Source organism: Theropithecus gelada, chromosome 7b (genome assembly GCF_003255815.1).
Source record: "Theropithecus gelada isolate Dixy chromosome 7b, Tgel_1.0, whole genome shotgun sequence".
Classification (NCBI taxonomy): domain Eukaryota; kingdom Metazoa; phylum Chordata; class Mammalia; order Primates; family Cercopithecidae; genus Theropithecus; species Theropithecus gelada.
Genome location: NC_037675.1, coordinates 75919202 through 75943729, shown reverse-complemented (window position 1 = coordinate 75943729; position 24528 = coordinate 75919202). Strand labels below are relative to the sequence as shown.

At 52.1% G+C, this 24528-nt stretch overlaps 1 protein-coding gene across 1 annotated transcript in view; it reads left to right on the top strand.

Annotated features, from left to right (window-relative positions):
- The window catches only part of LTBP2 (latent transforming growth factor beta binding protein 2), a 115233-nt gene that overhangs the window by 12318 nt on the left and 78387 nt on the right, over positions 1 to 24528 (top strand). Inside the window, exon 3 of the mRNA XM_025392283.1 lies at positions 14527 to 14809. Coding sequence (XP_025248068.1) covers positions 14527 to 14809 — 283 coding nt within the window. The remainder of the gene's footprint in view (positions 1 to 14526; positions 14810 to 24528) is intronic.

The window sequence follows — 24528 nt, the reverse complement described above, 5'->3', positions numbered from 1 at the left end:
CTCTCCTGGAGGGGGTTGCCAGTGGGTAACAGCTTCTCCTGCTTGAAGTTGGCTCACCCGCAGCAGGGCTGTGTGCTCATTAACTGGTCCCTGTGCTGTTTGCTTGTTGCTATTTGGCTGCTAATAAGCCTAATGAGAACCACGCAGGCGGGCGGTGGGATGTTGGCACTGGATGGCTTCGTCCAGAGCTCCGCAGAAGGGGGGGCTCTTGGCTCCACACCCCGTCAGCTGGCTCTCCCCCACCCCTGTGGCTCTGCACCTCCCTCTCCTCTCCCAACAGCTGCCCTCCTGGCTGGGGCAGAGACTGCCAATGTCGGGGAATGTTCATGATTCTGTTCTAGCAGTTTCACACATGAAGGGATGCTTTCCTGGGCCGGTGAGAGATGGGGGCCGACATCCGCCACTGCCAAGGGTAAAGTCTAGTGCCAGAACCACGGGGAGACTCAGTCTCTCCCGGATATCTGCGGGCCCAACCCACTGCCCATGCGCAGGGAGTGCTGGCTCCTGCTCAGTTGCCCTCTCTTCCCTCTAGCAGAATCCATCCCAGGTCACTGTCACACACTAGTCCGTCTCCCAGGCCTGCCCTCCTTCTGCCCTGTTCTGCAGGTGCCCATTGCTGGAAGCCCAGCCCATCCTTCCACCTTGGCGGGGGCTAAAGCTGGGCCGCCGAATCCTCCTCCAGTCTTGGTATCTGCCTTTCCTTCTGTGGCTTTGCCAGCTCTCTCTCTTGGGATTTATGTGTTTATGTATTTGTGGAGGCAGCTGACTGCGGCCTGCTGGGCCCTGCCCAGCAGAGGGGAAGAACTGGAGGGTGTGGAGTGACAGTGTCCTGTTTATAGTTGCAGCTTTTGGAAGACTGTCCATTCTTCCCAGACTGGCTCCTGCCCAACCCCACCCCAATTGGGGAAGGGGATTTGAATACTCCCTAGACTTCTCATTTTATCTCAGCCTGGACGCACAGGGGCTGGGGCTGCTTTGGGGAGGACAGAAGAGAATCCCTGCAGCTATCGAGGAGGGGGCAGGCAAGTTACTCTCTCACGCCTGCCCCCAGCAGCAAGGCTCGATATTAAGAGCATGTACTTTGGATTCTGGCACCAGATCCCTGGAGACATGTTTGAGTCCCAGCTCTGTGTCCTGGGGCAAGTGACTGGCCCTTTTCTAGCCACAGGGCCTCATCCATAAAATGGGTATAACAATCTATATAGAATTGGTTTTGGGGATGAATGATATGAACTCGATAGCTCTTACTGTGCGCCAGGTACGATTCTAAGTACTTCATATTGTTAATTTTTAATCCTCACAACAACCCTATAAGCTACATTGGATTTTTATCCCCATTTACAAATGAGGTTGGCTTTCTGTCCGAGTTATGCTGCTGAGACTCAGCAGAGCCCAGACATGAATCCAGGTAGCCTGGCTCCAGAGCGCAAGGGCTTAGCTCTGTGCTTTCTGATAAATGAGTAAATGTGTGTAGACAGCCTGGCGCAAGCTAAGTTTAGCTGGTATTTTAATGCTAGATCAGGAGACCATGCTGGACTGCCTGGATTTAAATGTCAGCTCTCGGCTCCACCACATGGCTGAGGGGCTATGGGCAGGCTGCTTAAAGTCTTTGTGTCTTGGTTTCCTCTTCCGTAAACCGGGATCGACACTGGGCCCTGTCTCCCAGAGTTGTAAGGAACAAATGAGGTCACTTAGGTCAGATGTTTAGTTCAAGGCCCGGCATGTGTGATGCACTCTATACATGTTTGGCCTTGATTTTGAAGGCAGGGACTGTGTCTCACCACCCCCAGCAGGCAGCATGCTGGGTACAAGGTGAAGGGTCCATAAGTGTATACTGAATAATACATGGCCTCCCCCAGCCCTGTGCTGAGACAGCCCTTTCTGCTGCCCAAGTTCTATCGACCTTTCCAGAAGCTCCCCACAGTGTTCAGGGGATCCTGGGGATGGAGACGCTGGAGTGGGTCTGAGGATTTTTCTGCGTGTATCACATGGGCAATGGAATGGCATTTCCCCAAGTCCCCATCTCAGTCCTACAAGAACCCTGTCTCTCCTGATCTGAGCTCCTCCTTGGCTTCCCTGAGAGAGCCTGTTTTCCCCGTTCATGCCAACCGCATCCCAAAGTGGAAGACTGTGGCAAGGTGGCTAAGAGCCCCAGCTTCAGAGTCAGACTCCCTGAGTTCAAACCCTTGCTCCATAACTTACTAGCACGGTGATCTTGGGCAAGTTGTTGATGGTTCTGCCTCAGTTTCCCCATATGTCAGATGGGGACAAGAGTAGTACCTAGTGTAGTTATAAGAATGAGATGTTCACGTGAGGTAATAATACGTGTAAAGCGGTGAGCCCAGCACCTTGCTATGGGAAATGCTTAACAAGCCTTAGGAAAAGGGGTCAGGGCAAGGGAGGGATTTTCATCTTCACTAACTGGTTAGCACCTTCCAGAAGCCAGGAAAGTCTCATCTCCAGATGAACCATCCAGTGGGGACTCCGAAGTTGGCAGGGAGTGGTGGAGAGGAAGGTGGGAGATGGCGAAGGGGAATAATTATATGACTTCAGTGGAACCCAGCTGATATGTAGGGTGCAGTCTCATCAAGAGACCCTGTCCATTTCTTACGCCTGCATGGGGGTACCCTTCTTGGGGAGATCTTCCTGGGGAGCAGGTTACCCTGAGGCTCTTTGTCCAACGAGGTGATTAGGAGATGTCCTTGACTGGGAGATTCCTGAAGCCAGGTGCTGTGTCCTGCTGACACTAGTGGAGTGCCTGGCCCTCTCTCCACACCTGTGTCCTTTGTACGTGCTTGGGGCCTGTTTATCAAAGAGCCGAGTGGGCAAATGATGGCATGGGTGACTGGCAGCTTCCTCCCTCCATCCCCAGCTGCCTCTTCTCAGTCTCCTTTGCTGGCTTCTCCCTCTCTACCTGACGTCTTAATGTTGGGCTTCCCCAGGACTTTCCCCAGACCTTCCAAGTCCCTCACCCCAAAGAGGGGGGCCATAGGAGCCAAGCGGAGCATGAACCGCCCCTGGGTATTGAGTGCCGGCAGGCACTGTGCCTGACAATTGACATGCAATACTTACAGTAATGCCAGGGGCTCACTCTGCCTGGATGTGCCAAACGCTGCCATCTTCCTTCAAACCCTCATGGTGTTCTCTGTCCTGTTCCCCTCCTGTGTCCCTGGCTGCTGCTTCTTCTCTGCTCACTACTAAACTGTGGGTTTCCCAGGACTTAGTCTGGGGTCTTCTTCTTTTCTTTGTCTTTGCATTGCTCCCGGAACGATCTGCTGCCTCCTCAGGGATGTAAACATCGTCTCTGGGCCAATGACGCCCAGATTCACATGAATCCTCTGCCAGGCCTCTCGTCTGACCAGTCTTCCGCGTCTGCTGCCTGCTCAGCATCTGCGCTTGATGCCTCCCAGACATCCTCATCCCAACTTGTCTAAAATGAACTCGTGACTTCCCTTACTCTGAGCTAACTCCCCCGTGCAGGTCTTACCCACTCTGTTAACTGGCACCCCCATCGACCTGACTGCTCGAGCGAGACACCCAGGGGCTACTGGGACACCTTCCTCTCACTCAGGCTTTGTCATCAACCCATTATCAAGCCCTGTTTGTTTTACTTCCTCAGTCCCTCATGGACCTGCCTGCTTCCCTGCTGCCTCTCTGGGCCAGGGCCCTGTCACAGCTCTCCTGGATGACACTACAGCCTGCTGCCCGCTCTCCCTGCCGTCCTCAACACATCCCACCTGAACCTTCCTGCCGCGGTGTCTCTGCACTCACCCAGCTCCCCGAGTGCAGCCCGGGCCACTGGTCTCTAGGCCGGTGGACACGCTGCTGCCTCTGTTTCTGCTCCCCCTCATCTCTCTGTGCGGCTGGCCCTTGTCATCTACTCCGTCTCTGTTTTGAGGTGTCCTCCTCAGAAGGGCTGCCCTGGCCACTCTGGCTTGAGTGGCCCCCACTGGCCTTGTTCTTCTGGATCTTGGGCCCTCGACTGTCTCTTCCATCCCTCACATACCAAGTTCTGCTCCACTTCTTTGTTTTTATTTTTATTTATTTATTTATTTTTGAAACAGAGTCTGGCTCTGTTACCCAGGCTGGAGTGCAATGGCATCATCTCGGCTCACTATAACCTCTGCCTCCCAGCTTCAAGCAGTTCTCCCTCAGCCTCTCAAGTAGCTGGGATTACAGGTGTGTGCTATCACGCCTAACTAATTTTTTTATTTTTGTAGAGATGTTTCGACTAATGTTTGTATTTTTGTAGAGAGGTGTCATCATGTTGGCCAGACTGGTCTTGAACTCCTGACCTCAGGTGATCCACCCGCATCGGCCTCCCAAAGTGCCGGGATTATAGGCATGAGCCATCACGTCCATCCTGCTCCACTTCTTTGTTTAGCTATTGAGTGACAGTCCCTCTGACTAAATTGGAAGCCCCCAAAGGACAGTCTCTCTTGTTTGCCATCCTGGCAAGTCATGCATTTGAATGCCTTACTATTTTCCAGAGAAGAACACTGAGGCCCACAGAGGCGAGGAAACTGGCCCCAGGTGAGGTCCCACAGTCAGAACTCAAACACGGGTCTCTGACTGCAGGGCCACACTGTCCTTCATGCCCCTGCCCTGGCCTCTCTGAGTTGTCAGTATTTGGAGTGGTGTGCTCATCCTTCCCGACCATCCCGGGCCTGGGTGTGGGGCTGGTGCTGCCGTGGGAGGGTGGCTGGATCCACTCCAGCCTAGAACTGTCTCCCCTGGAAGCTGCTTCTCTAGAAAAGACTCATCCCCAGGGACCCCTCCCAGCCCGTCTCACCTCTGGGGCCCCTCTGGCACTGAGGCTTCCTCCCAGACAAGCCTTGGGACTGTGGGGATGGTTAGGCAACTCTTCTCTGCTTTGGGGCAGCAGCTGGAGAGGAGCCTAGGCCTCTCAGCCCTGAACTGGGCCCAGAGTCTTCCTCCTCATGCCTGCTGGAGCCAGTGGGATTGGGGCTGCTCTCTGCCCCAGCCCCTGGCCCCGCGGCTCCCCGGCCCCCACCTGGCCCAGCCTTGCAGCATTTGTTAATGCAATTAACAGGGCGGTCCATGCTGAAGGGCTGGGGGCCAAGGTCTGACTCATACCTCCCCTTCCTCCCCTCCAGCCGCCAAACGGTAGAGGCCCGCTTGGCCTGCCAGACAGCGTCTGCAGAGAGCAAGTGAGGGGCCAAGAACGGCATCTTTCTCTCATTAGGAGCTTTTATGTGAACACAACTGCTATTTTGGAGCTGGGCACTTGGCCGGCCCCGGAGCCCCAGTGCGGTTTCCAGCCGTCCTGAGCCGTGGCCCCGGCACAGCTGTATGGGAGCTGGGTAGCCCCTGAGGCCCTGACTTCTCCCACAGCCTAGGGGCTTGGGCCCTCAGTCAGGGCCTGGGAGACACAGCCCCTGGGCAGAGCTTGAGAGTGGAGAGAGCGATTCTGAGGTGGATTCCGAGGGTGGATTTCGAGGGTGCGTGTGAGCCAGACAGGGATTCCCTGGGCTAGGGGATCTCTGACATCAGGGTCCCTCCCCTGGAAACCAAAAGTCAAGGTTGTGGAGAAACAGCTCAGGGCCACAGGTGGACCCCCCAGTAAGCAGATTCCAGGAGCAAACTGAGGTCTCCAGGTGGGGGTCCAAGTCGGGTGCCCAGGGAGGTCTGAGGTAAATCCTATGGATGAGGTGCAAACTGTTCCATCTGCGAAGGCCTCTAGCTGTGAAAGGGGGCAGGGCGCCGACCTGAGGAGGGGATCGGGTGGCTCAGTGGATAGGGTCTTAGCATCCCACTGGCACAGATTTTAGGGAAAATGGAGGTTTAACCTGGGAAGCAGCTGAGCTTCAGGAGTGGAAGAGCTGGGCCCAGAGTCTGGAGTTGAAGTTCCTCCCCCAGACCAGAGTGGGTGGCACTGGAAGCCACTGAAGAGGGAGAGGCTGGAGGGGCCCACCCTGAAGTCTCTGCCTCCTCTATCTAACGGTCATAGATGAGAAGGTGTCTCTGGGGCCCAGGAAAGAGAGCTGATGACAAATGCCTTGCCTGGGGGTAGGGTGGGGGTGGGGAGGGGCCTGGCTATATTTGACACCTGGAAAGCAGTCCCCACCCAGCCCCACAGCCCTTGGTTGTTCATCTCTGTAACCAGGGCCTGATCCCTGGAGACGTGTTTGAGTCTCAGCTCTGTGTCCTGGGGCAAGTGACTGGACCTTTTCTAGCCACAGGGCCTCGTCCATAAAATGGGTATAACAATCTATATAGAGTTGGTTTTGGGGATGAATGATATGAACTCGGTAGCTCTTACTGTGTGCCAGGTACGATTCTAAGCACTTCATATTGTTAATTTTTAATCCTCACAACAACCCTATAAACTAGATTAGATTTTTCTCCTGAGGGCCTGAGTTGACATTGCCCTTTCCTGGGGAAAGGGTCATAGCTGAGTAGCTCAGAGGCCCTCTTGCTTCTGGGGGAGTGATTTGTTTTGCTGTTGTTTTAAGCTTTGCTGTGCTGGCCAGTGGAACTTCCTGTGATGATGGAAATGTTCTGTATCTTGCTATCCATTGTGGTAGCCGTGAGCCACATGTGGGTGTCAAGCACTTGAAATATGGCTTGTGAGACTGAAAGAACTGAATTTTAAATTTTATTTAATCTGTATCCATTTAAATTTAAATAACCACATACAGTTCCTGGCTACAGTGTGAGACTCTCTTGAACAGCACAGCTTTAGAGAGAACAAAGTACGCCCACGTCCAGGTGCTCAGCTGAGACTCACAACAGCTCTTTGAAGCAGGAATTATCAGCCCCATATCGTGGACGAGGCCACTGACACACTGGTGGAGACATCTCAGCGAGATGACATGTGTCCAGGGTCATGCAGCTGAGATGTAGCAGAGCTGGGGTCAAACCAAACCAATCCTCCTGCCCCCCACCCCGTGTTCTTGCTACTACCCAGTAGCTAATCAGCAGGGGCTCCGAGCAAATGGTAGGAGCAGCCTGCATGGGGTGGTCGGGAGGGCTGTTTCTAGAATCTCTCCCAGGCCTGCCCATTCTGAGTTTGGTCCCTTCCCAAAAATAGGGGTTTTGTGTGGAAAATCTGAGCAAACCTTTGTTGACTGTTCTGGGGTAGAGTGAGGGGAGAAGGGGCTTAACTAGGAACATGGGGGGATTAGGGGAACAATGCCTTTTATTTCTTGCTTTTAAAGCAATTTCAGGAGTTTTCTTTTATTCCCCTCGCCTTTTGGCGTCCTGCTGCCTCCACAGAGCCAAACACCCAAAGCTGGGACTTTCCACCCCTCTAATGCTCAGTGAAGAGCGGGCGAGGGGGTACGGAAAAGAAAGGATCCCGGAGGAGTCCAAATTATGAATGGCTAAAGACTGACATTGGCAAGCAAGCGTGAGGAGGCTACGTGACAGTGTAGTCTTCCGGTTGTCCGAGGGTACTGTCCCAGGGGCTGGGGGGGTATTCCGTCTTCTGCAGATCAACTCCCGGAGGCTAAATGTGGACATCACGGTATCATGCTCGATAAATGGACCAATAATCAAGTGGAGATTCATTAGAGCCACATAACCCATACTGGGTTGATTTCTCAAGTATAAGGCATGATCTTTACTCATTTAAATTTTCACTTAGGCCGGGCGCGGTGGCTCAAGCCTGTAATCCCAGCACTTTGGGAGGCCGAGATGGGCGGATCACGAGGTCAGGAGATCGAGACCATCCTGGCTAACACGGTGAAACCCCGTCTCTACTAAGAAACACAAAAAATAGCCGGGCGAGGTGGCAGCGCCTGTAGTCCCTGCTACTCGGGAGGCTGAGGCCAGAGAATGGCGTGAACCCGGGAGGCGGAGCTTGCAGTGAGCTGAGATCCGGCCACTGCACTCCAGCCTGGGCGACAGCGCGAGACTCCATCTCAAAAAAAAAAAAAAAAAAAAAAAAATTTCACTTATTTATATATATTTTTAGAGACAGAGTCTTGCTCTGTTGCCCAGGCTGGAGTGCACTGGCGCCATCATGGCTCACTACAGCCTCAAACTCCTGAGCCCAAGTGATTCCTCCCACCTTAGCCTCACAAGTAGCTAAGACTAGAGGTGGGCACCATCATACCCAGCTAACTTTTAAGATTTTTTCTGTAGAGATGGGATCCCACTATGTTGCCCAGGCTGGGCAACTCTTGGACTGAGGCAGTCCTCCAGCCTCAGCCTCCTAAAGTGCTGGGATTACAGGCATGAGCCATTGCACTCACCTCTAGGATCTCTACTGTTGAGGAAAAATTGGAGGCATGAAACTCGCTGGCCCACCATGGATGGAGGTTTTCTCTCTTAAAATTCCCACAGCACTGCATGGAACTGCCTCTCCTGGGACCTCAGCATTTCCTTTTTTTGTTTTAAGCAATAGCCTCTGCCACTGGAGGTTCTGAGATGGCTGATTTCCTTTTGGATATTTCAGTTTTGAAATCGCGCTCATTTGGAATAGGAATGTTTCACTTCAGCCTCCTTTAAACAAAAGGACACATGACCACGATTGCCCCTCCCTCCCAAAGGGTCACTGGACTTCATGCACCAGTAATGTTTCCAAAAATATCTTAAGTACCAACCTACAGTGGCCAGCTTTTCATTTTTCCAAGTGAAGCCATTAGGAAAAAAACAAGAAACAAAGCTAATTACCACTTGCCATCACCTTTAATTAAAAAGAACATTTTAACTCCAAAAATATAGAAAAGACATCATCGCAAAAGACACTCTTTAGATGGGAAAAATACAGCCTATGAAAAAGAAACAACCCAGGAAAGGGTTTCTTTTCCTGACTTTATGGCAGACCAGTAAAAACTGTCAGAACAGTCCCATTCATAGACAGGCACTGGAAGCCACCATCATGGACCATTTAGGGGTGACTTTCGGGGAAGTGGAGAGAGAGGACAGGAGTCTACATACTCCAGTTCCGTAACGCAAACACTCAGCTCAAAACACAATGCTTACATTTCCGTGAGGAAGCCCGGTCGGCATCTTGCTGAGACTTGTGAAAACAAGAGGGGTTGCGAGTGAAGCCAGCGAGAGCTGGTTCTAAACCTCCAAAAACCTGAAACTTGTTGGAGGCTCTGCCTCAGCAGATCGGGCCTCTGCACAGCATCCTACATGGTTGATTCAGAAGGGTTACCTTCCTGAGGGGGTTTTTCCCACCAACACGTCTGGCTGGTTTGGAAGCCTTTTAGAACTTGATTTACTAGGCTATTGTATATTAAATGCCATTTCCGCAGTTACCCCCTAACCACTCATTTCCCATGAGCTGTTTGTTCATTGTACCAACCAAAGTTTGCCAGCCCTAACCCTCACTGAGAACCTAATTCCCTGCTTGGAAAATGGATTCTAGGAGTGTGGGAACCCCCACTAGCCAGGGCTTCCCCCTATGCAGGGCTCAGTCTTGTTCACCTTTCTGCCTTCGGCACCCAGTCTGATCAAAATCAGGTGCTCACTAAATGTTTTCGGAATGCATTATTAGCAAGTGAGGCAGAACCAGAGCTAAGTGAGTCGTGGCGAGCCACAGGGGCTTGGCTCACAGGGTTTGGGGTCTTGGATTTCTAGACAGTGAAAGGTATTTTATATATATATATGTGTGTGTGTGTGTATATATATATGTTTCAATAGCTTTTGGAGAACAAATGGTTTTTGGTTACATGGATAAATTGTTTAGTGGTGAAGTCTAAGATTTTAGTGCACCCATCACCTGAGTAGTGTACATTTTACCCAATATGTAGTTTTTAATTCCACACCCCTGCCCACTCTTTCCCTTCTGAGTCTCCAAAGTCCATTATATCACTCTGTATGCCTTTTCATACCCATAGCTTAGCTCCCACTTGTAAATGATGACATGTATTTGGTTTTCCATTCCTGAGCTACTTCACTTAGAATAATGGCCTCCAGCTCCATCCAAGTTGCGGCAAAAAGTCATTATTTCATTCTTTTCAATAGCTGAGTAATATTCCATGGTGAATATATATCACATTTTCTTTTATTTATTTATGTATTTATTTATTTATTTATTTTGAGGTGGAGTCTCACTCTGTCGCCCAGGCTGGAGTGCAGTAGCACAATCTTGGCTCGCTCCTGGGTTCAGGTGATTCTCTGCCTCAGTCTCCTGAGTAGCTGGGATTACAGGCGCCCACCACCACACCTGGTTAATTTTTTTGCATTTTCAGTAGAGACAGGGTTTCACCACATTTTCTTTATTCACTCATTGGTTGATGGGCACTTTAGTTGGTACCATATCTTTGCAATCGTGAATTGTGCTGCAATAAACATACACCCGCAGGTGTCTTTTTGATAGTATGACTTCTTCACCTTTACTCAGTAGTGGGATTGCTGGATTGAATAGTTGACCTATTTGGTTCTTTGAGAAATCTCCATACTGTTTTCCATAGGGGCGGCACTAATTTACATTCCCACCAGCAGTGTATAAGTGTTCCCTTTTCCCCATGTCTGTGCCAACATCAATTGTTTTGTGACTTTTTAGTAATGAGCATTCTGGCTGGGATAAGATGGTATCTCACTGTGGTTTTAATTTGCATTTCCCTGATGATGAGTAATGTTGAACATTTTTTCGTATATTTGTTGGCCATTTGTATGAAGGATCTTATTGTTAATGTGAAGGATGGGCTGTTCTCAGGGCTCAGGAGGGGAAGGATGGAAGCTAGACTGTTTTCCAAAGGCCATCCTCGGGGCAAGGACCACACACTCAGAGGTGGAAGCTGCATGACCTTCCTCTCACCCATACCAGCCTGTGGGTCTCTGTGGCAGAGAGGTGTGGGTCTATGTGGGAAATCACTCAGGCCTTCCCATTCTATTCCCTCCCTAAAAAATCCCCAAGGCCGAGACCTGCCCTGGGCACATCTGCTTCCTCCACGTTCACTAGCACTGACGTGGCTGCTGGGCTGGCCCCAGCTGACCATGTTTCCTGTGGTGGTGGTGACAGGGGCCTGGCAGGTGGTCAGGTGAGGACAAAGTGTGCTTGGGCAGATAGAGGGGTGGCCAGGCCAAAATCCTGCCATGGTGGCAGTTTGTGTTTGGGGAAGTGCTCTGGGTTGCAATTCTGACATGGTTCTACCTAGAGGCCTGGAGCCTGCCAGGAAGAGGTGCCTGGGCACGAGGAAAAATGCTCTGGCCTCCCAGCCCAACTTGTGGTTGGAATGCTATTAAAACCTGTTATTTCCCACACTCTCTGCTGATAGACTGGTCTTGAGTGCCCTTGGTGCACAATGTCCAATTTTTCATCCTTTGTGTCTCTGGTCAGCATCACCTCCTCCAAGAAGCCTTCCCTGACTTTCCCTACTGCCTGCCTCAGCCTGGGTTAGAGGGTCCAGCTGGCGTAGCACTTGTCCTATAACCTGTGTGTTCTACTTTCCATGTCAGACAGTGTACTAGAGACAGTATCACAAGCTTCACACCCAGTGAGTGCTCTACGAATGCTCACTGGATAAACCCATGAGCTGACAAACATCCTCCATCATTATTTAAAAATTCTGTGTGGGCTTTGGAAGGGTGTGGGGTCCTGGGGTCTCCACTGTCAGGGCCAATTGGGATGTGCAGTTTCTCAGGGCAGAATTCCCAAGGGTGCATTTGGTGGCTGACTTGAAGCCAACAGATCCCCTTTGTTTCCTTATCAGCTCTGGGCCAAGGCTCAGAGATAGTAGAGAGGAAGAGGAAGAACCATGCCCACCCTTCAGGGAGTCAGTGGGGTGGAAAGAGCCTGGGCTTCTCAGTCACACAGAACTGGATTTGAATCCTGGCTCCACTATTAACTAGCTGGGTGACCTCAGGCAAGTCTCTTAACCTCTCTGAGCTTCAGCAGCATTATCTGTAAAATGGGAATCATAGTCACACCTGCTGCATAGGATTGTTGAGAAGCTTCAGTGAGAGCGTGTATGCAGAGCACGGTGCCAGAGCTATTGTCAGCACTCATCAGAGAGTAGCCGCCATAATAAAAATAATAATAATGGTGTTATTGTTAGGCATATGTTAGGAGCTAAAGATACAACGAGGTGTAAGAGATAGTCACTACACTTCAAGGAGCTGACTGTATGAGTCAGGAAATTGAGACATGTGCATAAAAAAAGCTAATGGCAGTGGCCTCGCGCGGTGGCTCATGCCTGTAATCCCAGCACTTTGGGAGGCCAAGGCAGGCAGATCACCTGAGGTTGGGAGTTTGAGACCAGCCTGACCAACATGGAGAAACCCCATCTCTACTAAAAATACAAAATTAGTGGGGTGTGGTGGTGCATGCCTGTAATCCCAGCTACTCGGGAGACTGAGACAGGAGAATCATCCTGAACCCGGGAGGCGGAGGTTGCAGTGAGCTGAGATGGCGCCATTGCACGCCAGTGTGGGCAACAAGAGTGAAACTCCGTCTCAAAAACAAAAACCAAAAAACAAAAACCAAACAACAAAAACAATAACAACAACAAAAACTAATGGCACTATGCGGGACATGCCCAGTGAATGGCGAACACAAGTATTTTTCCTGTTAATCAGAGGAGGCAGCAACTGCTGAGAGGCAGGTGTCCAGCATGGGGAAGTCGGTCTTGAGGGAACAGTAGGAGCCAGGTAAATGGAGAGCAAGTGGGAAACAAGAGAGGACATAGCACATGCAAAGACAGAGAGAAGACAGAGCAGAGGCTACCTGGGGCCACAGCCAGCAGGCCAGCTCGACTGGAGCAGGTTGGCTTAGAGGAATGTTAGAGTGGATGAGACCAGGACGGTCTTCAGTGCTCGTCTATGGACTTGAATCCTGAAGACACCAGGGAACCACTGAAGGTCTCTGTGACATGGGCCAGGTGGAAGTTTGGAGATGTTTATCCTGGCCAGCCCTCGGTTTGGATTCTGGTGCTCTTCTCGGAAAGGAGAGTTCAGCTCACAAAACCCAGGCATCTGGTCTGGGTAGCCATGCCTGCTAGTTTCACAGTTGCACTTAGGATTCCTGAGATGACAAGGTCTGTGTATCTGCCTCCTCTTCCTCACTGACCTTGCCTACGCCCCCTCCGCCAGCAGACCCTCGTCTCCCTGGGTCTCTGGTGACTCCTCGAGTACACCACGTTCCTTCCAGCCTCCAGAGCCCGGTCTTTGCCTTGCCCTCTGCCTGGGAGACTGCCCGGGTCTTTGGGGGTTCACTTCCTTTGCACGCTCCCATCTCTCTCTTCAGAGAGGTGCCCTGGCCGCCCCATCTGAGTCTCCTGGTTGGGCCTGAACCCCTGCATCACCCGGGTTAATTGTCTTCACAGCCCTTGAAACTGCCTGAGGCCACATCATGCTATTGTTTTCTTGCTTCCTGTTAGTGTCCTTTACTCTACCACAAGCCCCAGGCAGACAAGAACTTTGTCCCAGTGCCTGGCACTCACTAGGGCTCAGCAGCTATTTGTTGAATGAATGAATGAATGAATGAATGAATGAATGAATGAATGAGGCGTTGGGTTTCGAGGGTGCAGTGTGAGCCAGACCATGCTTCCCGGGCTCACACATGTTCCCCAGTGGAAGTCCTGGTGGGGGAGGGGCAGGACTCCGTATCCCAGTGTGTGCATCTGCATGGGATGTTCCCTTGGCCAGTAATCACTGGATGTGACTCTGGAATTTGCAAGGGGATGAAGGATAGTGAAGAGAGGAGTCAGCCTGGGGAGCTGGTGGCTAATGCTGCACAGGGCTAACCGGGAGAAAGGCCTGGTTTCAGCTCCACCTTGCCCCTGGCTGGACCCACAGCCCAGGAGGCAGAATCCAGAGACAGCCTGAGCCCTGAACGGAGGCCCCACAGAGGAGGGGACTTACCTGGCCGGCAGTGGCTGTGATGCCGGCAGCTGTGTTCTGGCCACCGTGCTTTCTCTGGCGCAGTCGGGAGTTCTGCCTTGCTAAGGAGATGGAGAACAACGGGAAGGAGAGGAGAGACTGTCAAGCTGAATATGCCTTTGAAGGACGCATAGGGTCCTCTAACCTCCTTAGTTCACCCCTCCCGTGATTTAGGAGCAAACAGAGGCTCAGTGAATTCAAGACCACACAGCTCATGAGTGACAGGAAAATCCCAGCAACTCAAACCGCTTGAATTTCAGGCCAGTGTTGGGCCCTTTCCCACCAAAGAGACTCATTCATTCATTCATTTGCTCCATATTTACTGAGAATCTACTCTGTGGCAGTCCCTATTCTAAGTTCCAGGGCCACTGTCTGTCCTCAGGGGACTTCCAGTCTGGTGGGAGTGAACATTTTAGTATAGACACAGTGTCAGGCAGTGCACTTCCTCTTCAGGGTGCTCTGTGGGACGTGGTGGTGTGAGCCACTCTGCAGCTGGCCACGCAGTCTTTGGTTGTCCAAAGATCAGAGGTGAACGCGTCCTGGGGGTCTGTGGATGGAGGTGGGAGAAGCATGGGTTAGGGAGCCCTCTGAGGCCAGGAGAGTGGCTTCCTGCTTGAGCGATGGGGTTGGCAGCACTCAGGAGGGTACTTCTGACAGGACGGAGTGGGCAGCTGTGGTCTCAGCGCCCCATGGCCACTGCTGTCACCTCTCTCCCTGTGTCCTCAGCCGTGTGCCAGCCGCCGTGCCAGAACCGGGGCTCCTGCAGCCGCCCTCAGCTCTGCGTCTGCCGCTCCGGTTTCCGTGGAGCCCGCTGCGAGGAGGTCATTCCCGATGAGGAGTTTGACCCCCAGAACTCCAGGGTGGCACCTCGACGCTGGGCCGAGCGTTCACCCAACCTGCGCAGGAGCAGTGCGGCCGGAGACGGCACCTTGGCCAGAGCACAACCGCCAGCACCACAGTTGCCATCCGCACCACAACCGCCGCCCGTACCACAGTCGCCACCAGCTGGGTAAGTCCCCTTCTCCATGGGGCTCCGGATCTGGGGCTCAGTCTCTTTCTGGAGGGGCTTCTTCCTTCGGACCATTTGGTGAAGGCTGGTGGAGAAGACCACAGTCTTCCCTTCCCTCCTCCCCACCCTCCTTGGCTTTCCCTGGCACGGCCAGAGATATGAGCAGGAGAGTAGGTGTTGGGGCTGACTTGGGCTTTGCCAGACTGGGGTGGAAAGAGGAGGGAAGTGAAATCTTTGCCCTCGGGTGCCTGAAATAAAGCTGAGGAGGGCATGTACCTGGGACCACGGCCTCCTGGTTCACAGTCTGGCTTTGCCATTTCCCAGGTGGGCAACCCCAGGTAAGTCACTTACCTCTCTGTGCCTCGGATTCTGTATCAGTAAGGTGGGACAATGATAATACCTGTGTTATGAATTGTCATAAAGATTAAATTAGTCAACATGACGGAAGTGCTTAGAACAGTGACTGGCACACATGGAAGTTCTTTATACACGTTCTCCCACACCCCATCCCGACCTCCTCCTCCTCTGCCTGTGGTCCCTGTGTCCCTTCAGTTTCCTCAGCACCCAGCTTCAGCCGCTCTCCTTAGAGGGGAGAAGAAGAAGCATGTGGGAGAAGGGAGTAGAAAGGAAAGTGAACAAGGAGAGTGTTCATGGGCAGGATTCCCTGGCCTGCTTGCCAGCCAATCTGGCTAGACTTTTTCTAGCTCAGGACAGGAAATCTGAACTTTATAAATGAGTCCATTTCTAGGGGACTGTGTTTTCCTTTTAGTTTTTCAGGTTAGTTTTTCCATTCGCTTCCTACTTAAGAAGTTCTTTCTGAAATGTTGCAACCCTGCCTTGCTGAACTAAAGGGAAAGAGGATTTGCCCTTTCAGAGCCCAGGAGAACCAGGCAGAGGAGGCTGACCTTGAGGTTAGGTTCCAGCAGGAAAGGTCTGGAGAGAGTGGCTGAGTTGCAGGAGGAGCAAAGAAAGGAGGTTAAGGGTGTCCAGGGACTCTGAGAGCAGGTGAGGTCAGGCAGACCAGGCTCTTGGTGAGCTGGGTTCCGGGGCCCTGGGCACCCAAGTAGATGTTTTCCAAGGGCAGCTAGGAGCAGGAAGAAAGAAAGGATGGACTCAGGTCAAGGGCCTAGGGAACTCCAAGGTCAAGAGCAAAAGAGCCAAACCCTGCAGCCAAGGCCCAAAGGTCCTGCGGCAGAAACAAGGAGCAGAGCTAAGGGGCCCCAGGTAAATAACAATGAGGGCCTGGGATTGGCAGTGAGCAGGTGGGCAGTGCGGGTACCTTGTTCTGATCGGTCCCGGCTGAGGGTCCCAGGTGGTAAGCCTGGTGTAAGGCACCTGGAGGAATACTAGAGGTGCCAACTCAAGGGCCAACCAGGGCCAGGGTGGGCACGAAGTCCTTCCAGCGGAGCTTCGCCCATCTCTGTTGGCTTGTGGGATTCATTTATTTATGATGCACTGATCCCATGAGGGTGTGTGCTGGGAGCGGGGGTTGCTGGGCAGGGTGTGTCCTGGGAGCGGGGATTGCTGGGCAGGGTGTGTGCTGGGAGCAGGGGTTGCTGGGCACGTCACTCTGTCTCTCACACTCTTGAGTCGGAGTCATTTGAAGTCCCCCGTCACATCTTGCTGCCCGTCTGACTCCTCCCCATTCTTCAAGGTGAATCACATTCACTAGGCTCTCTGGCCCCCGCAGCACTTCCTCTCTGGCACACATCCTGTGCATCTGTGCCCTGCACCTGCAGCCGCTTGTCGACCCAGTGGCCTGTGCTTTGGATTTCTCTACAGCTCCCCCAACAGTGCCTGGCCCATCAAAACTGCTCAGTCCATATTTGCTCTGACACTGGGTCCAAACTACAGAGTTAGCCTAACAAAAGGGCCCACTTGGCACTGGACCCTCAGCCCGTACCTGCAGCCAAGGGCACCACCCCATGTGTTGCTCAGAGGGCAGGAGGAGGTGAGGCCTCTACCAGTTCCCACGGTGGGTGCTCCATCTTTCCCTAGCGCAGCACTTTTCACCCTGCCTTTAGATGGTCTGTCCATTTGCTCACTGGACCGGGAGCTACCTGGGAACTCACAGGGACTGTGTCCTGCTCATTCACCAATGTGTCCCTGGTACCTAACACCATGCCTGGTACACTTCTGTGCTCAATCAGTGTAAGTTAAATGGATAAATGAATGAGGCTAGGTGATGGGGAGAGGGGAGGCTGCGAGGCCAGGAGGATGGGCAATGTGAGCCTTCCATCCCCCAGTGAAGGTTTCCTGTGTGTGATGGGCAGTGGAGGGCAGAGGTCCTGGGTGACGTCTCTGGCCCACAGCAGGGCTGTCCTCTTTGATTTTCACAGGCTCCCTGGCCAGGGGCTACTGTGATGTTCTTAATGAGCTGCAGCCTCCAAGCCAGCCTAGTCTCTCTGTGCCCTGGGGCCTCAATGCCATGAAATCTGGGAGCGCCCTGCTATTGGCCCAGCTGCTGGCCCAGCTGTGTTTTGCTTTAGGAGGCCAAATCCTGCTTGCCTGGTGGTGTCAGACATTTCCTGTGACCTTGGCCAGGTTTCCCAAGCAGTCGCTGGCCTGTCTCCTGATAGCAACTTGGACAGGCCCTGTGTGTCCAGATAGAGGTGGTGACATGATGCAGGGGGCATTCTAGGAGTTGGGGAGGCAAATGTCTGGGGAGGGGAACACTGCAGGAATTGGTGATGGCCAGAGGCCCCCTTTAGGAGGGCAGGCAGAGACCGAGAGACTTGTGTCCCAGAGGAAGACCAGAGGGAGAAGCCAGGAGTGTCTCAGGCAGCAGGCAGGGTGCCCTACAGAGGGCCAGACGTGGACTGATGCTGTCCAGCTGTTGTCTGGGCTGGCTGGAGGGGTCTGGAGACTCCCTTGAGCCTCATGTCCTGGCTTCTTTCCCAAGGCTGGGCAGAGTGCCTGCCTTACCTGGAGAGCAAAAGCCAGGCGCTGGGAAGGGCCTTGAGAGATGGGGAGAGGGCTGGTTACCAGAATCTACAACCAGCAGGCTTTGGAAAGCAGTGGTTTAGACTAGCGCTTCTCAAAATGAAACCAGTAGGTGAGTCACCTGGGAACTTGTCAACGTGCAGGTTCTGATTCGGCAGGTCTGGGATAAGCAACTCTAATGTGGTCCCACGGGATGCTGATGCTACTGGACCATATTTTGAGTAATGAGGGTTAGAGCCCAGGCTTTGGTGTGTTCTAATTCTGGATTTACCACTCACCAGCTGTGTGTCAATAGGCACTCACCCTAACCTCTCTGAGCCAATAGTGTCCACCTGATAGGATGACAGGAAAGATTAAATGAGACCATGTGAGTAGAACGCTTAGCGTGGTACCTGATATGAGTTAGTGTTCAATACATGATTCCTGTCAGTGGGCAGGATCTCTTTGCTGTGAGGACTTGGTTGGATGGGAGGAGATGGCAAAGAGCAGAGGAAACTGGAATGTGTGTGTGTGTGCGTGTGCGTGTGTGTGTGTATGCAATGTACACAGAACAGGTGTAGACCTGTTATGGGAAGAAATCAGAGTCCAGACTCAGCCTCAGGGGTCAGCAGGTCCAGTAGTGGCTTTGGCTGGCTTGGGATACAGTCATTCCACCAGGACCATTGTCACCAGCCCTAGGGGAGAGGAGGTTAAGGGGCGGTGTCAAGAATGGGAGGGACTTCCGCTGGGTTTGCTCCTTGTGCAGACCTGAGGACCTAGAGGCTGAGCCCTGGAGACATCCTACACAGGCTCGAGGAGAATCACTTGAACCTCGGAGGTGGAGGTTGCAGTGAGCTGAGATCGCACCATGGCACTCCAGCCAGGGTGACAAGAGTGAAACTCTGTCTCAAAAAAAAAAAAAAAAGCCTAAGCAGGCTTGGTCACAACATGGGCAACAAGGGGCCTGAAGGGCAGTGCTGAGCCCTGAGTAGGGTGGCTGGGGTGTGTCTGGGGAGCTGTGACCCCGTGATGGTGGCTCCCAGCAGGCTGCTCCTGCCTGGTCGCTCCCTCTCCTCTGGATCGCCTTCTCTCTGCACACCCCACCTCTTTATCCACTGTGTTCATTTTCTATGGCTGCCATGACACACAATCACAAAATTAGCAGGTTCAAACGACACACATTTATTTCTCTACAGCTGTAGAGGTCACACATCTGAAACGGGTCTCACCAGGCTGAAATCAAGGTGTCAGCAGGCTCCTGGGGCTCTAAGGGGGCTCGGTTTTCTTGCTCATTCAGGTTATCTGCAGAATTCAGTCCCTTGCAGTTGTAGGACTGAGGCCCCATTTCCTTGCTGGCTGTCACTCGAGGGCCGTATCAGGAGCTGCCCTCATTCCTTGGCTTGAGGCCACCTTCCTCCATCTTCAAAGCCAGCAGCAGCAGGTGGACTCTGTGTTTGGGTCTCCCCTCTGCCTGCCTCTTTGGCTGTCTCTCTCCATGACTCACTCCCTTGCCTCCCTCTTCTACTTTTAGGGGCCCATGTCATGACCCTGGGCCCACCAGGTAATCCAGTACCATCTCTCTATTTTAAGGTCAACTGATTGGCAACCTTAATTCCATCGGAAACCCTAATTTCCTTTTGCCATTTAACATAACATATTCAAAGGTATAACCCCAGGGACGGAGATCATGGGGGCCAACCACACCCACTCACTACAGCACATTCCAGCTGGGACCCTTGTCCAAAGTGGAAAAGCTCCCTCTTATCAAGGGCTTGCCACAAGGGTGGCCCTACATGATCTGGCCCCACAGTCTTTCTGACATCCCCACTGTCCACCCTCACCACTCACAGCCCATGTTCATCCTGCTTCTGCTCTGCCAGCTGACTGTATCTTCCTCAAACATGCTGGAGATGCTCCCACCTCAGGGCCTTGGCACTTGCTATCCCCCTCCCTGGAGCCCTGGAATTTTTTTTTTTTTTTTTTTTTTTTTGAGACAGGGTCTCATGCTGTCACCCAGGCTGGAGTGTAATGTCACAGCTCACTGCAACCTCGACCTCCTGGGCTCAAGCGATCCTCCCATCTCAGCCTCCCAAATAGCTGAGACTACAGGTGTGCACCGCCACACCCGGCTAATTTTTGTGTTTTTTTATAGATGTGGTTTCACCATGTTGCCCAGGCTGGTCTCTAACTCCTGGGTTCAAGCAATCCTCCTGGCTTGGCCTAAGTGCTGGGATTACAGGCATGAGGCACTGCACCTGGCCCCTGTGTTAGTTTTCTAAGGCTTCCATAACAAACTGAGTGGTTTAAAACAGCAGAAATTTATGCTCTTACAGCTCAGGAGCTAGAAATCCAAAAATCAAGGTGGCAGGATTGGTTCCCTCTGAGACTCTGAGGGAGAAGGTTCTATGCCTCTCTGCTAGCATATCTGGTGCAATCCTTGGCCTTCCTTGGCTTGTAGCTGCATGACCTTGACCCCGCCTCAGTCATCACGTGGCCTTCTTCCTTGTGTGTATCTGTGTGTCCTATGTTGTCTTCTTCTCATAAGAGTGCAGTCATTGGATTTAGGGTCCTCCCTAATCCAGTGTGACCTCATCTAAACCTAACTAATTACATCTACAAAGACTATTTCCAAATAAGGTCACATTCATAGGTCTGGGGTTAGGACTCATGTCTTTCCGCGGGGACACAATTCAACCCGCATCAAAACACTCTTCCCCCTACACTCCTGCGGCTGCTTCTCCCCTTTCCTTTGTGGTGGAGCCCTCTCTGTCCACCACATCTAAAACCACGCCCTCCACACCCTCCCCACCTCCCACCTGGCTATTTTTCTCGGCAACACTAATGTCTTTGGTATTTTACCTATTTATTTTAATTATTCTTCTTCTTACCCCAAGAAAGTGTCAGATGTGGGAGGACAGGGATTTTTCTCTCTTTTCTTGGTTGATCTCTCTCCAGCACCTGGAGCATGACTCAGCCCATTGTAGCATTGAGTAAATACATGCCCAGAGTAGGGTTGAGTCAATTAGCTGTCTACACCCATTTGGTTTTACGTCTACAATTGACTGTCTACACCTATTTTGCTTTACGTCTACAATTGGCTATCTACACTCATTTTACTTAACGTCTACAATTGGCTGTCTACACTCATTTTGTTTTACATCTCACAACTCCCTGCAACAGGTGGCCAGTGTTGCCATTCTGTTGGTGAGGAGAGGCTCATAGAGGGGAGGGAGGCTGTCCCTACCCTTTCCCAGCCTGGTATCTCCAGCACCTGTCTTCTGCCTGCACTAATCTCTCTGAGTTTTTGTCTGTCGGGAGACAGGGAAGGGCTAGAGCACCAGGGCAGTTCTTGTTGGAGGTCCAACCTCAGGTGGTGAGTGCCAGGACTGCTGGGCACGTGTGGCAGCATGTGCCTGCATGTGGGTTGGTCACCCAGGCAGAGGCTCCCTACCTCAGAGCAGAACCCCGCCTTGCCTCGGCCTCCACGACTCCACAGGGTCCCTGTTGGCACTTTTTGGCATGATCTTTAACCTATTACTGCTGAGAGTGAGCCCGCAGGTTTACCGTGGCAGTGCTGCCCGCCTCCACCCAAGACCTTGACTAACTTTCCTGTTGGGAGCACAGGGACTCTGCTTCCAAGTGGGTTGTCTCTCTAAGTCTGAGGGAATGGAGGGAACTATCAAAAGATTGCTGCCCCAGAGCCACTTCCGGGGAGACCCACGCATCCCTTCCTGGGGGCAAAGGTGCGGGGAAGGTAGCACCCCCTGTTGACAGAATGGCAAGGGGTTTTCCCTGGGACGAGGCAGAATCAGAAACTAGGTGCTGGGGCCGGGTGCAGTGGCTCATGCCTGTAATCCCAGCACTTTGGGAGGCAGAGGTGGGTGGATCACCTGAGATCAGGAGTTCAAGACCAGCCTGGCCAACATGGTGAAACCCCGTCTCTACTAAAAATACAAAAAATTAGCCAGGCGTGGTGGCGGGCGCCTGTAATCCCAGCTACTTGGGAGGCTGAGGCAGGAGAATCGTTTGAACCTGGGAGGCGGAGGTTGCAGCGAGCCAAGATCACGACGTTGCACTCCAGCCTGGGCAACAAGAACGAAACTCTGTCTCAAAACACACACACACACACACACACACACACACACACACACACACACACAAAACCTAGGTGCTGGGAACAGGGCGGCTGGGAACAGACACCCAGCATGGGGACCTCAGTGTGGCAGCTTATAAATTGTGTCCCCTTCCCCCAGTGGCAGCAGCAAATGGCTGGGGGTCAGGGAGGACACAGGACAAGGCTCCCTGCAGGGCTGCTGTGGATGGACCTCCTGATGACCCATCTCATGAACTAGGGTCTCATGAACTGAGAGGCAAGTTCAGGCTTGGCTGGCAGGAAGGAGGCTGTGTGGTACTGTGATGGGGGAGTGCAGAGTGGTTCCTGGCTGGGGCAGCGCTGGGTGCCCTGAGGATTAGAGTCTGGTGGCTGGAGGAGGGGACATGAGGAGGGTGCCTGGTGGCACAGTGTGTGTGTCAGGGGAGCCCGGGGCAAGGGGGTTAAATTTGATGTTAGGCAGAATGTAAATCCTGATGCCCTCACAAACTTTGCAAGCTCCTTTACTTCCCTGAAACTCAATTCCTTTGACCTTGATGTGGGAAAATGAATGCCCATCTCCTAGGATGGTTGGGAGAATTTACTGAAATAATGTAGCATGATTCGCGGGGTGTCTGCCACACAGTCAGTCCAATAAACCTGAAATCTCTTGGCCTACCTGCCTACTCCATGTGCTTATGAAAAATCAGTGTGGAACACCTCATTTGCCAGGATGAGTTTTTCTGCACCCCACTGTCTGGGCTTATAGCTGGGGAAACTGAGGGAGGATGCAGGTTGGCCACTAGGTTGTGGGCCGGCCTGAAAGCCTGCCCGGGCCTTCTGAGCCTGCCTCCTGCTCCAGCCCCTCCCACCGCTGCCACCCTCCCCTCTGGGCTTCTGTGTGCTGTGGCGGGCCTTCTGCTTGCTCCTTTGGGCTACGCGGCCCCGTTTGTCTTTTTTCCTTCTCATTCAAGACCCTTGGACCCAAGGTGGTTCTCTGATTCAGCTGGGAGACCAACGGGTGCTCGGAGACCTTGGGAAAATCCTCTGCCCTTCCTGGGCTTGTTCCCGCATTTGTAAATCAGAGGGCTACCGTGGATCTCCTCTAAGCTCAAGAGCTAATGGTCGGCCGGGCGTGGTGGCTCATGCCTGGAATCCCAGCACTTTGGGAGGCTGAGGCAGGCGGATCACTGGAGGTCAGGAGTGCAAGACCAGCCTGACCAACATGGAAACCCCGTTTCTACTAAAGATACAAAACTTAGCTGGGCTTGGTGGTGCACATCTGTAATCCCAGCTACTTGGGAGGCTGAGGCAGGAGAATGACTTGAACCTAGGAGGTAGAGGTTGCAGTGAGCTGAGATCACGCCACTGTACTCCAGCATGGGCAACAGAGTGAGACTCTGTTTCAAGAAAAAAAAAAAACAAAAAAACTAATGGTCTAGGATTCCAGCCAGCCTGGCCATTTTCCATCCCTGATGGTGAAATGTGCTCGTTCTCCCCTTTGCCTGTTTCCAAGGTTGTGACAAGAACATGTGAGCCTCTCACCAGGGCAGACCTTTGCTGTCCCTGACACCTTGGCAAGCTTGCAGAGGGCTGAGCAGCCTGCATCTTCTGTGCTGTGTCACCCACTTCCTCATGGCCACTGAGTGCTGTTTCTCTGCGGGGTTAACTCAACCCTACAAATTTTTGGTGGCCTCTGAGGGTTGAGCCCTTCTCTCTCTCTCTTTCTTTCTTTTTTTTTAGCCTTTTCTCTTTCTTTTCCCTGACCTGTTTGTATAACTCTGATTCCCAAAATTGCTCCTTGGGTTTTTCTGGAATTCCCCCAACACTTAGGACCTTGAAAACTATTTTGAATAGACTCGGAATCAGTAAACCCAGTTTTGGTCTCTTAGTTACTAACTGGCCTTGTGACCTTGAGCAAGCCACTTAGCATCACTAGGCATTAATGTCCCTATATCTGTAAAGCGAGAGGGTTAATTCTCCCCTCACTGGGATGTTGAGAAAATTAACTAAGGCATGTGGGAAAGATTGCTTTGTGGGTTCTAACGTGCCTCACAAATGCTTGTTATTACTTCTTAGCTGTCCTGACACTGGGCTGGGCCTTCGCTCATGCCCGGTTACATGTACAGAAGCCACTTTTAGGAAGAAGCTCCTCAATGAGGCCCTTGAGGAAATATTTTAAAGGAAATCTTTTAATTTTAAGCTTAGGGAAGGACATCCCCTGTTGTGTCCAGCTTAACACAACAACAGGGAATGTCCTTCCATCCTATCATACTCTCTGTGACAGGTACCCCAAGAGTTGTACAGTGTACAGCCTGTGCAGCTGCATGTGGTGACCCCAGACCTGGCTTCTTCCCAAAAGGGAGATGTCTCCCATTTTTCCAACATTTAATATTTTCGGCCCTCAACTTGAGAGTCCTTTCATCTGGCTCATTTTATTTCCACAGTACTTTCTATTTTCCACTTTCTAACATAGCATATAATTTACTTATTTAGTACATTTGTATATAATCCATTTTTCCCAGTTATCCTGTTCCTCAAGAGCAGAGATCTTTGTTTTGTTCATTGATACATCTCAAGCTCCTAGAATGGTGCCCAGCATATAGCAGGCCCTCACTAACTAAATATCCACTGAATGGACATCCCTGTCCTAATGCGTCTTCTATTGCTTCCTAGAGCAAAGAGATGGTCTCAGGGCCATTTCCTT